We start from the raw sequence: 13,370 nt of genomic DNA, 5'->3' as shown, positions 1-13,370 counted from the left end.
TTTCAGATTACTGTGTAGTCCTCACCTGCAGAGTACTAGACTTGAGACTCTGGGATATGTATTTTTTCAGTGTCGGTTCACACACTACAGACAGAGGTCATTCATTAGCTGTGCCATGGAGGGTGCCTTCTGTTTTTACACAAGCAGAAACTTCTGACAAAGGCATGTGAAGCTTTAGGCCCCTTTCACACGGGGCTGTTCAGTAATGATCCGCCCCGTGAACCTCCGCTTGCTCAGCGGGGATCGCTCCGTTGATCCCCGCTGAGCCGGCAGATGACTGGGCGGTCCCCGCACACTGTGCAGGGACCGCCCTGTCTTTTCTCCGCTCTCCCCTATGGGGGGATCGGATGAACACGGACCGTCTGTCCGTATTCACCCGATCTGATCCGCCAGACGGATGGGAAAGTAGGTTTTTCCCCCGTTACACTTTGTCGGGTCGGATGTCAGCGGGCATGTCACCGCTGACATCCGCGGCTCCATAGAGGAGCACAAATCGCCCGTTCAGGTCCGCCAAAAAAACTGGCAGGCGGACCTGAGCGGGCCGCCCATGTGAAAGAGCCCTTAGGCTGGCCATACAATTTCAACTTTTCTTTAGATTTACCAAAACCATATAATACACCTAAACCCTTTCAATTTGTATGCAATAAGGCAGGCCCTTACACTACACAGTTGAAGGTAAATCTAAAGGAAATTGAATAAAAGGAATGGCTTTTCTGGCAAGGAGCACTTCTGCTCCTAGTCCTACCATTTATAGGATTTCAAAGAAACCAGCCCACCAAGGTCCAACCAGAAGTTCTTTTCTTGGTAAGAATCACAGGCGGTCATCACAATGTTTTGTGGTGTCCCATAGAAAGTTTATGGGAAGTGATGTCTAAATACAGAAATGAAGAGCCAGTTAAAGCGGTCCTCCACCCTAAAGTGGAGTCCCGCTGATCGGAACCCTCCCCCCCTCCGGTGTCACATTTGACACCTTTCAGGGGGGAGGGGGGTGCAGACACCTGTCTAAAGACAGGTATTTGCACCCACTTCCGGCCACACGCTACGGGCGAAAGACGGGCATTCCGTCACATCCCGTCTGTCGCCCGTTGTGTGCTGGGAACACTCGGCTCCCAGCACACAGCGTGTGAGCCAATCGGCGGGCGCAGCGCGACTCGCGCATGCGCCGTAGGGAACCGGGCAGTGAAGCCGCAGCGCTTCACTTCCTGGTTCCCTCACCGTGGATGGAGGGGGGAGCAGCAGGGTGACGAGCGATCGGCTCATCCTCTGCTGCGATCACCGCTGGACTCCAGGACAGGTAAGTGTCCTTATATTAAAAGTCAGCAGCTGCAGTATTTGTAGCTGCTAGCTTTTAATATATTGTTTTAGTGGCACATCCGCTTTAAGTCTTTTAATCAGTAGCAATTGGGAAATTTGTTTCCAAGGAGGAGTAGAAAAGGTTGGATGTCGTCATGATGTTCTTCAGGTGTATTGGCTCCTTGCTTTTGTTTAGCCTACACATGATGGTACTCTATTCTGCTATTAGGTTCGCGGAAAGTATAATCTCACATTGTGCCAACACAGCATTTCTTTGAATCCTCTTTAGAACACAGTAATCCTCATGCATGATATTATGAATCTGTGCTCTGGCATTCTATGGTGCTACTAGTGGTGCTTCTCTCCAATTGGGTGTTTGGTGGGCTCTGTTCAATGTTTTGGCCTGAAATATTTCAGCTGCTTACCTGTTATTGGTAAGTCCTAGAAATAAGGCAAGTTACATTTGACTTCACTGATGGGCATCTTGCCGTGTAAGAATCGGATATACAAAAGTACAGAAATGGCAAATGGCTTTCTGTGGTTGAGCCTGTCCACTAAGTCCCCATTCACAACACTGCATTGCAGTTCAGTGTGTAGCTAGAACTGGCATCTAAATGCTCCTAGCTAGCACAACACACATTCTAGTGTATCTTGATGCGCAGCTATTAAGCATCTGTGTGTTGTGGTTCACTGTGGTAAAAAAAAGCACTACAGGTGCATTGTACCCTGCACCGTGCAATCCAGAGGATTAGTGTGAAGCTGGTTTTGGTCCCAATAACTATGCTGTGATCTTAAACTGTACCTAAAATAAAACTGGGTCTTGCATATAATGGTATCACAATTGGGTGCCAGATGTATGTTTCTATTTCCTGAATTCTCCCCTAAGGGAGCCCTTGTCTTTTTGGGATGCTTATCCAGAGTAATGCTGGTGTGCAGTAGTACTAGAACGGGGTATTGTCTTTGTTACTGAGCTGGAGGAAGGCTCAGTAGACTGAGTGTGAGTGGTAATCGCTGCACAGGGAGGCAGATGGGACTTGTAGTTTCAGGGGTTGGCTTGGAACCATGTTACACCCTAAAGCCTCATACATGGGATGTGTTTTTTTTTTTTTACTCCTATCCTGGATGGATGTCTTTGCTTATCCACAGAAACAAAATGTCATTGTGCAACTGCTCTGGCTCGAGTGTCTCCCCACTCCTAGTGAGCAAAGAACTTAGGACGGCAACTGTCATCTGTAGATATGATCCTTTATTGGCTGCCTGGTAAAATGCAGACTAACGAAAGTGTGCACTTAGACTGAAAAAAAGTCAAATGCCTGCAAGGCCTCATGCACACTGGATGTTAAAATAATGTTATAAAAACGCCAGTAGCTTTGCAGTGAGTTTCAACTTTCAACGTTTTTGCAATGGCGTTTAGCATTTTTCTGCGATGGTGTTTTTTTTTGTTTGAACATGTATTTTTTTTTTTTAATGGATCAAAAACGTTAAACGCTGGTGAGCAAAGTTTTTGAGCGATCAGCGTTTGCAGCTGGAAAACGTCTCTCAGAACCCACTTTTTTTTTTTTTTTTTTTTTTTTTCCCTTTACTGCTCAAAAACGCCACTGCCCAAAACTGCTGTTAACAGCCTATGTGTGCATGGACACATAGGATAACATGGAGAGTTTAACGACTGTAGAAAAAAGTCTACAGCCAAAAACAGCTGCTGTAAAAATGTCAAAAAACCTTCACTGTGCACAAGGCCTAAAAGTGGCCCTTAACTTATTTTTTTGAACATCCTGTGTGCATGAGGCCTTAATATAGATATGGGAGTAGCTTGATGTAAAAGATGGAATTAACCTTTAAGGCCCCATGCACACGAGAAGCAATTACAAACGCCTCTAAACTCAAGTTTTCAAAGGCAAAATCCGGCGTTTAAAACGCCCGTTTTTGCCGCGAAGTGCGCAGCGTTTTGCCGCGTTTAGCGGCGTTTTACCGCGTTTGCGGCTGTCGGCGTCTATCTCAAAGACATTGTAGACCCTCCCAAAGCTTTGAAACGCAAAAAAAGCTTCTGAACCCAAAATTTGGCGTCTGAAAAAACGGACATAAACCCAACTGCTTTAAAACGCCAAAAAATGTGATTGTGTGCATGGACACATAGGATAACATTAAATGTGTTCAGGGGCAGTTGAAAAAAATGCCCAAATGCCTCTTAACTCGAGTTTAGCAGCGTCTCGTGTGCATGGGGCCTAACAATTCCAGAAGCTAGGTATCCAGCTCTTCTAATAAAGTAGGTGTTTATCATTTTATAGCCTGTTCTGTTGCGGCCCATGTTCCCCGGACTAGCGTCTACATTTTGCATTGTTTTCTGCTGCAGCTGTTTTAAAGCCCTAACCAGCTAAAATTGTCTTGGATTGGCTAGGGAAGATTCACATTTGTCAGTTTGTGTTGTCATTTCGTTTTCACTGCATGAAAATTTCTGCTTGAAATGCAATTTTTTTCCTAGGAGGCTTATTCATCTCTGTTCTACAGTTTGCAACACACATGCTGTGAATTATTTCCCCTAAACCAAGAACAAAAATGTGTAATATTGCAGCTTACCAGTCCTTGGGTGTGGTGGTTACATTATTTTATTTTTTTGCTTCCCTAGGAAAAACGAAAGAACCTACCCTCATCTTCTCCATGACATGATGGGAGGTGTCCTGTAAAACTTTACCTTTTGGCTTCCTATGCTAACTGCTATCAGTTCATAGGGGGATTTGCACTAATGGATAGAACATTTTATTTCATGTTTTATTTGGCTGAGCAAGCAAATATAGTTTATGCTTTAACTTGCTGCCTGATGCCCCTCACACTGGGGCAGAAAGCGAGGGGAACCTCAATGAGTATTTTACCGTCAAAACCTGACGGGAGTCCTAAGAACAATTTCTGCCTTACTAAAAATTGATTGCCCTCACTTCTGTTCCGTCTGAAACCCATCATAGGGAGGAGAAGTGGTTACGTGCGCCATTTAGGAGATATTTCACTTGTCCGCTGAAAATCTTCACTGCGCATAGACGGGGAAGAAACAAAACGAAATGCCGTTTCTTCCCCAGCCCGTGCTGTGAAGTGTGGCTCCCGTGCGAATCGCAGCGCCAGAGTCAGCAGCCCGGAAGAAAGAGGGGCGAGAAGATGGATGCTGCCTACTGTGGGGACATCGCTGGATTCTTTTGCAGGTAAGTAACACATAATGGGCTTGTATGCGATGCATACTAGCCTATTATGCTTTTCATTTGCAGGCTGCAGGAGGGGGCTTAAGAGGAAGTAAAACCCATCAGGATTTACTTCCTCTTTAATAAACATGGTTGTCAAGCGTGTTTTTCCCCCTCTAATCATTGGCTCACACTAGCCTATGCTTTGAAAGGCAGTGGATCACTTGTTAGAGTGCAGCTGCAGGTAGGTGTCCAGGATACAATACTTCCACCTCCTGAATGTCATGCGTTTTTTGTTTTGCTTACATTTGTTCAGCAAATAAGCTGCAAATGCGAGGCAAGCATTTTGCTTATGGTTTGTTTGCGGTGTGACCTTATTCAAGTTGTAAATGCGAAAATGCTGCATTAAATTTGCTGCAGCATGTGCTCAGCCTCCAACGGCTTTGTTCTTTTACTTTAGGTGGGTGGGCAGTAAATCCTCAGCTCGGCCTCTTTTATCCCCATCCCAGTCGCATGTGAGACTGGCCTTGGTATCAGTATGTCTTTCCTTATTGCTCTGGTTTGTCCATCTTCAGGTACTTTATACACCATAGTCTGTACTAAAGGCTACAGGAGCTAGAATGGATTTTTTGTTTATAGTAATGCCCTTTGCTACCTGAAATTCGCTTATACTTTCCACTGCCTTACATTACAGATCTTGGCTAGAAAAAGAAGTGCAATTTCTTTTAGTATATTGCCTAATTTCTGAAGCCTGTATAGACTTTATTTCTGTCCAGTGTTCCTATCTTTTTATTTACATAAGCAATCTTGTTGGTGCAAAAATACATTGTTAAATGTACATAAGTTTAATGGCTTGTAAATGCTGCTTTAAGTAAACTGCTGCTCTGCCAAACGAAGCATTAACAGAGGAATATTTTCGTCAACAAGATTAAGGGGATTTGCTTTCAGGTGCATTTCACTAATTGGGTCTGCATTTGACATGAGTGAAGGTAACTGAACGTGGTGGGAAAGAAGCACAGAGGTGAGCATGTTGATCTGCAAATGGCGTAAAAAAAAGACCATCATTAGAAGTAAATTCAGTACTGGTTTTAGTATTGATGCTGTCCTCCATTGTCAGCCTGAGATTGAAAGGGTCTTGAGATTTCTATTTTAGATAGGACCCATATGTACAAAGCTGGATTTGTGTATTGTCTGTGTTCTGATTTGCCCTAATCTTTTTTTGAGTTGGGTATTAGGCTGAAGTAAAGTTTGAGGCATAAGGGGGTAATCTTTAAATAATTCAGACCTACACATTAGAGGAGATTTAGTTGGTGTTTACTCTCGGACACTTATCTGGCTGGTTTTAACAAGCTTCTAAGTGTATTAGCCTAAAATCAAATACAGCCATCTGGCAATTTCTCACACATTTCCCATTTGGACAAGCTACATTTCCTTTTGTCTCTGGAAATGTTTCAACGTGTGTCCTTTCAAATCTAGAAGCATTTGAGATTTGTAAGGCGTTGGATATCTTTGGTAAATGGCACTGACTTAATATGTAGCCACCTGTAGACATCCCTTTTACTTCTGGTGTTAAAATGCTTAAAATCCCTTCATCCACATCTTATTTTATGAATACGCTAAAGCTGAAACCAACCAGGATAGTAAAGTTTTTGCTTTGGGAAAACTTGTTGCGCTACGCCAAGGGCAGTTCAGTTAAAACGGCAACCAATGGATTAGGGTCAGAAGGATAGCGGACAGTTTAAGACTCTCAGCCGGTTTTGTGTTAACCGGATTTGAGTGAGTAACTGAGCTCTATTCGGGCTTAAAGATGACATTGTATGGAGGACAGGTGAAAGGGAATGTAGCTGAGAACACACATTTGCGCCTTCTACCAGAACTTGCCAAGACTACCATCAGTGCTGAATTTTAAGCAGAATCTGAAGAATAGTGCTCTGCTGTTGTACACCTTATTGGTGAGGTAATAAGACTTATCAGTAAATCTTGCACCTCTTATTCAGAATGCCTCCTCCATTAATCTTATATTTACATGATCTGTAGATGGACATCTACAACTTGCTCTGCACTGGGGACACATTTTGAGCTTTTCTGTTATGGTTTCTTAAGTTTGACACATTTTGTAGCTAAAACCTATGTTGAGCTTGATTGGTAATTTTTATCGAGCGTAATACTGTCTTGATTTTTATGCTGTAACATTGTTTGGTGTTTACTAGTATTAAAGATTTATATTGTTTGTAAAATTTGCATCTCGCTGTTGTAAATCTATTCCATCTTTAAAGGCGGCCATACACGGTTCGAATTTCAAAATTTTCTTTCGAAAATCGTATAAGAGTTTTCGTACGAATTTCGCACGGTTAGTGGGCTGCAGCAACAGCCGATTTTCGTGCAGCAATCAAATTTGAGGAATCCGACATGTTCAATTTTTTTTGAAAAACAAACGATTTTCTTATCAATGATGGGAGAATCGTGCAAGAAATGTAATAGAAAAAAATGCGCATGTGCAAGAAAAGAATATTCCCGGCAACATGAAGGTTTGGTTGGCCGAATTTCGAAAATCAATGGTGGCATCATCGGATCACAAAAAACGAACTTTCTGATTTTTGAAAAGAAAATTTGTTTGTTCGAAATTAGACCGTGTATGGCCTGCTTTAGTCTCAGATTTGTTTCAAATTGGTTCTACTATTGTGTTTTTTTTGTTAAAGACCTAATGAGTTTGCTAACCTATGTCTTTCGGCTTCGTATAGCTAATGAAACGTATATCCGCTCCCTTTTGTGTGAAATTTATTACTCCAGAACTAAGTTGGACCTTTCTTTTTCTATTTTACAGAATTGAGTGTTGGTGGTAGAGAAGCTTCATTTTAGTGAAGAAAAATGAGTGAACTCGATCAGCTACGCCAGGAGGCTGAGCAACTCAAGAACCAAATCAGAGTAAGTAATAAAACAATGTCTTCTTTTTAAATGTTCAGCGTTTCATGGTTACTTTTAACCTATCAGTCCCCTTTGAGCCATCTAATGTAAACGCACTTTCCCAATATAAAATGCATTGTACATTTATCCATCTCTTGTAATGAGCATAACTGTAGTTGGCACAGAACATCCATTCCTGTTAAAAGCTACTGTTTATTTTGAAGAAAAAGAAAATTCAAGTCCGTGGATGTTTAATGTTCCATAAATGCCATTTTAACTTCACACTTGCCTGTAGTTTTAATTTTAAAGATCATACAAGACGCCTGCTCTGCGTGACTTGGTTGTGCAGTGTTTCTGCAGACTGCATGGCTGCTGTAATGTAAACTTGTCACATTGATTTTTTTATTTTTTTGCAAATTTTCTTGTGGTTTAGCTTTTTATCTATGCCATGCTGGCCATATGGTTTTCATTAAAATAATTCTACAAAAATCCTGTATTAAACTTTTGTACCTACTTGCAAAGAGACTGATTAATAAAAAGCCTTTGTGTGGCCCAGTGTCAGTAATTTTAGGTTGGTTTTGATTTGCTCCATTTAAATTTTTAATTTTGAATACCAAATACCCTAAAATCCTCAATTTGCAACTGACTTGTAAATACAAATCCAGTAATTTTTTTTTATGTAAAGGCCCGATCATCAACAGATACAAGACTATCTTCTTATATAGTCTATAATTTAAACAGTCCATATAATAGACTACTTGTGTGCAAGCTTGCTATAGGATGATTAAGCTGGGGCTAACAGACTGATGGCAAATGTTATCTTTGAAGAATTGGAAATTAGGGTTGTGAAAGATAGAGGTAGCCTCTATAGCAATACTGATAGTAAAGGGGATATAGATCCTAGTACCATTATCCAGAAACGCAGAAATTAAAAGGTCGGAGCTTGGTCCCCAACCAAGCCTTAAAAAACAGGGGCAATTGGACTATCTCGGTACAAGGTAGACTAGGATGTATGTATGTGTGTGTATATAATATATATCTATATAAACGTAACAAATACTTAAAGCGGTTCTCCACCCTAAAGTGGAGTCCCGCTGATCGGAACCCTCCCCCCTCCGGTGTCACATTTGACACCTTTCAGGGGGGAGGGGGGTGCAGATACCTGTCTAAAGACAGGTATTTGCACCCACTTCCGGCCACACGCTACGGGCAAAAGACAGGTTTTTCCGACTTCCCGTCTGTCGCCCGTTGTGTGCTGGGAACACTCGGCTCCCAGCACACAGCGTGTGAGCCAATCTGCGGGTGCAGCGCGACTCGCGCATGCGCCGTAGGGAACCGGGCAGTGAAGCCGCAGCGCTTCTCTTCCTGGTTCCCTCAGCGTGGATGGCGGGGGGAGCAGCAGAGAGACGAGCGATCGCTCGTGCTCTGCTGCGATCAGCGCTGGACTCCAGGACAGGTAAGTGTCCTAAAGTCAGCAGCTGCAGTATTTGTAGCTGCTGGCTTTTAATATTTTTTCCCCATGGCACATCCGCTTTAAATCCAGACTAAATGCATGGTAACAATCCACGTGTATCACCAGAATTAATGGTCCCCAAACAGGGAAAATCCGTGGGATAATTGATCATGGATAACATCTCCTCCGCTAGTTTTGCGGTCTAATGCTGCAGGAGGATATCTGTAATTTGATTAACAAATGATCAAGAACATTACAATTGACCAAAATAGTAACAGCATTTCATACAATACCTATAACAAAAGAGCTTATCTGCTTACCTATAACCCCGGCAAACACAGGATGTCACCAAAAAAAGACCCCCCCCCCTTGTGGCGACTTGGGGGGACGACTTACAAGTCAATGGACCGGTATCTAAAATGATAGGTTAAGACTGTTGAAGTGGGTAGACTGTGCACAGGGAGTGAGGAAATGTGACAATGCAAGTATTCTAAAGGGAGGAAAAAAGTGAAGGATGTGAGGAAGTGAAAGGACATTTACATTTTTTTTTTTTTTTTTTTTTTGGTGGAGGGTTGTAGGGGGGAGAGGGCAAATGAAAGCAGGTTAATTGGGGGGGGGGGGGGGGGGGGGTTAAAATGAATGGTGTGCCATGTTGTGGCTAGTACTACATTTTACTAATTCAATTCATAAAGTCCTCCTGTTACTATGGTTGTCTTGTGACTGAATGGTTTGAGGCCAAACAGATTGGGAACATACAATGTAATGGAAGCACATGTTGGGGATTTACTAAAGCTGGAGCACTGAAAGCTGATTGGTGTCCTTTTTCATAGAATTTTAAAATGCTCTTGCATGCTGTTTGATTCTTTCTGAAAAGAATGCCCCACCATACAATAATATTGTGGAGATATTATAGCACTGTCAGATTCATAAAGTATACCTCAACCACCAGTGTGTACCTATACAATAAGGCTGCTTTCACACTGAGGCGCTTTGCAGGCGCTATTGTGCTAAAAATAGCGCGTGCAAAGCACCCTGAAAGAGCTTCTCCTTTAAATCCAGTGTGAAAGCCAGAGGGCTTTCACACTGGAGCGTTGCGCTGGCAGGACGGTAAAAAGTCCTGCCAGCCGCATCTTTGAGGTGCTGTAGACGCAATGAATATAGCGCTCCTACAGCGTCCCTGCCCGTTGAAATCAACGGGGCAGCGCCGCAAAGCAGCGTTTTTGCGGGCGCGTTTGACCCTTTTTCGGCTGCTAACGGGGGTTAAAACCGTAACACTAGCGGCCGAAAATGACGGCAAATCGCCGCTAAAAATAGCGCCACTTTAGTGCCAACGCACCCAGCGCTTCAGTGTGAATGTAGCCTTAGTTTTATACATTTCACAGCCTCTACTGCAGCCTTTTTTCAACCAGGGATGCCGTGACAAGATGGCTAAACATTTCCGAAAAACTGCATACAAGCCAGAGGGTGGATCAAGCCTGCCTTTTAGTTTAGTCACGTGTTTTTCATTGTGCAACCTTACAGCATCCAATGACGACATCAGTTCATGAGAAGGGAACCTGCACAGCATCCTTGTTTGCCCCTCCCCCTCTCTATCAGCACCCGGGGGGGGGTCACATAAGCAGAATGAGGGAGAGAAACATTGGAATTACTAGACGGTACCAGTGTGCAAAGGTTTATTTGCTTTCAAAGAATAAGTCACTTCTAATGTTGGCTGTCCTATACGTGTAAATATTGCTTGTTTATGTAAAACTATTTTTCTTTTTAAGTTTTAGAATGGGGTTGCCTCAAGATTGTGCAGTATTTTATGGTGCCATGACTGAAAAAAGGTTGAGGTTCTGAAACACTGAAAATATTAGTAACCCCAATGCCCACTTCTTATCTCTTGACATTTATCAGTGTTGCAATTGCCATTAGAAGCCGCTCTTCCAAAATCAGTAGGTATAATGTTGACTCTCACCACGGACAGCAGCTTCATGTGTTCTTGTATGCATTGTAGCTGCAATGACCCTTACCGTTTACAAACCTAGTCTTGTGAACTTTGTAACTGAACACCTTTGCAGGTCTAGGCAACCATCTCAATTGTTGACATTTTTAGATGGGCACTCTGTAGAATCCCAAGATGTTAAGTTTGACATTAAGAAAGCATTGTCACTGTATTAAAGTATCCTGTTCTCCTTGCATTGCTTCCTTTGTGTGAAGTACTTGGTGATCCTGCCAGTCCCTCTGCTTTTTTCTATTTCAAACTGACAATACCAGGGTAAGGATAAGCTCAGGTGTGTTCGCAATTCGCACGTGCAGAGCCCGCCAGGAAGTCGGCACTTTGGAGCGCTAATTACAGGCAGTGAGACATTTCCCAATCTCTACAGCCATACATCGGGTCTCAGTACTTGTGATTAGCTCTTTGCTGTGTTGAGTTCCTGACGGGCTTTGCAAACACGCCAGAGCTCATACACCAAGGCATGGAAGTACATCCTGGTGTTCTATCGTATAGTGCCCCCTATCAATGCGTGCCCGGGACGAACTGCGCATGCGCTGTACGGAACAGCATATTTCTCTTATCGTCCATGGATGGACACAGCTCCTTAAATCTTGACAAGTGGGTTATGTTCTCTGTTTACAGGAGAGGACTAGGCAGAAACATGTTAGTTAATTAAATACATGTTACATTAACAGAGATGAACAGCCTCGCCCAGGGGGCGGTCCCTCCAGACATAACCCTCCTCACTGCAGCATGCAGCCTCAGTTTCGTTCTGCCTAGCAAGGAGAAGGATGTATGGCTCCCTTTGGGCCCAGCGCCCTGAGGAAAAATTTAATTTAACTTTTTCTTGAAGAATCTTCTTTCAGCTGTTGGCTGAGACACAGGCTGGATAATATAGATCTTTGTAGTCTACTCAGTCCGACCAGCAAGCGCGGGCACACCTTTGCAAAGAGGCTGGTACTGCTACGCCATACCCCATGACTCCTGGGGTGGCCGGTGAGCTTTGCTCCAAGGTCCACATATGACTGGATTGTGGTGTTGTCTCACTCACAGTGGATCGGGCAGACAACTACAATCCACTGTACAGCAACTGCACCACTGCAGGAAATCGCACAATGATCCATAAATCCAACCTCAGTTAAATGGTTATAAAACCTAAACATTTTTTACCTTAATGCATTCCTTGCAATAAGATAAATGTTTAGTCATAGATTTTGGCCCCTTGCCCTTGAGTTCTCATTCCATCCAGCGCTGTGCATGACTGCGGCTCTTCCCTTCCATGTCTCACTGGCTATGATGGGCCACCAGAAACCAGTGCTGTCGGTCAAAGCCAGTGATGAGGGGGCACGGCCAAGTCCCACTGTCTGTGTCAATAAATGCAGCAACGGGGCTCAGGAGCGAGCATGCACAAGTTCCCCCATGGAAAATGCCTTCCGGTGGGGACTTCTGACAGGAGGAGCCTGGAGTGCTGGAAGGGGACCAGAAAAAGAGGTTTAGGGCCGCTCTGTGCAATTCCATTGCACAGAGTGGGTAAGTATAGAGAGGTTTAAAAAAGAAAAAACAAATTCTTTACAACCACTTTAAGCATAGGAAGGGAAACAAACATAGGCCACTCTGTAATAAGTAGGGATGCCTATACCAAGCATTTGAGTATCGTTCCTCCCCCCCCCATGTCGAAACAGGTTCTTTGTGGAGCAATTTGCGTCAATGCAAAATGCATGGGCACAAATTGCGCTGCGATTTGAACAGTAGAGATGAAATTGCCCCCACTGTGTGTGTAGGGATTAAAAAGTCATCTAGTGGCCAGTTTAAAAAAGTTAACTCTTAGTACATCTCTTGTAGCAAATCGGGGCTGCTGGAGGAGGTGTAGAGGGGGTCCGCCCCCCCAAGCTGACATCACTTCTGCCCTATAATCATGGGTTCCCGAAACTTCTTCAGCCCTGTGAGCACCTCCAGCGGCCATGATTTGCTACCAGATATGTACTGAGAGTTCTAACATTTTTTAAACTGCCCACTAGATGGCACTTTAATCCCTTTCTACACGTGCGGTGGGGGAAATTGCATTTGATTCAAACAGGTTTTTTTTGTATTGATGCAAATCGCACTACAGGGTATCGGTACTCGCTGATGAAAGGGAAAAAAAACACAGTATTGGTGAATTCCCAGTAAAAGTCCTCACAAGATCAAGTATGAGACAAAACGTGAGCTTTGCCACGCTGAAGCTGGCAAGCATGTCACAGCTAGGCTCCATCCAAGTTGTTTCGTCGCTAGGGGGGCATCGTCTCGGGACCCATGTTTGTCCCCCCCCCTATACTTAAAGGGGTTGTAAAGGTTTGTTTTTTATTTTCTAAATGGGTTCCTTTAAGCTAGAGCATTGTTGGTTCGCTTGCCTTTTCCTTTGATTTCCCTTCTAAATGTTGTTTTTCTTTGTTTTCCTTGTCTGAATTTCTCACTTCCTGTTCCTCCTCAGTAAGGTGTTCTAAATGACTTTCCACCGCTCCTATGATGGTGGAAAGCTTGCTGAGGAGAAACAGGAAGTGAGAAATTCAAACAAAGAAAAACATTTAGAAGGTAATTG

The 13,370-nt window shown here is 43.4% G+C and overlaps 1 protein-coding gene across 2 annotated transcripts in view; it reads left to right on the top strand.

Annotated features, from left to right (window-relative positions):
* Window positions 1-13,370, top strand: part of GNB1 (G protein subunit beta 1) — a 105,954-nt gene that overhangs the window by 42,735 nt on the left and 49,849 nt on the right. The window contains exons 1-2 of one of the 2 annotated variants that reach the window (XM_040325885.1): window positions 6,307-6,414; window positions 7,282-7,382. In XM_040325885.1, the coding sequence (XP_040181819.1) occupies window positions 7,326-7,382 (57 nt within the window). In that variant the 5' untranslated portion in view covers window positions 6,307-6,414; window positions 7,282-7,325. Of the gene's footprint in view, window positions 1-6,306; window positions 6,415-7,281; window positions 7,383-13,370 lie in introns of those variants that run through there. The other variant, XM_040325884.1, reaches the window with a different exon arrangement.

The sequence above is a fragment of the Rana temporaria genome, chromosome 10 (assembly GCF_905171775.1).
Source record: "Rana temporaria chromosome 10, aRanTem1.1, whole genome shotgun sequence".
Taxonomy (NCBI): domain Eukaryota; kingdom Metazoa; phylum Chordata; class Amphibia; order Anura; family Ranidae; genus Rana; species Rana temporaria.
Note: the sequence above shows the minus strand (reverse complement) of the source record. Positions and strands in the feature narration are given on the sequence as shown.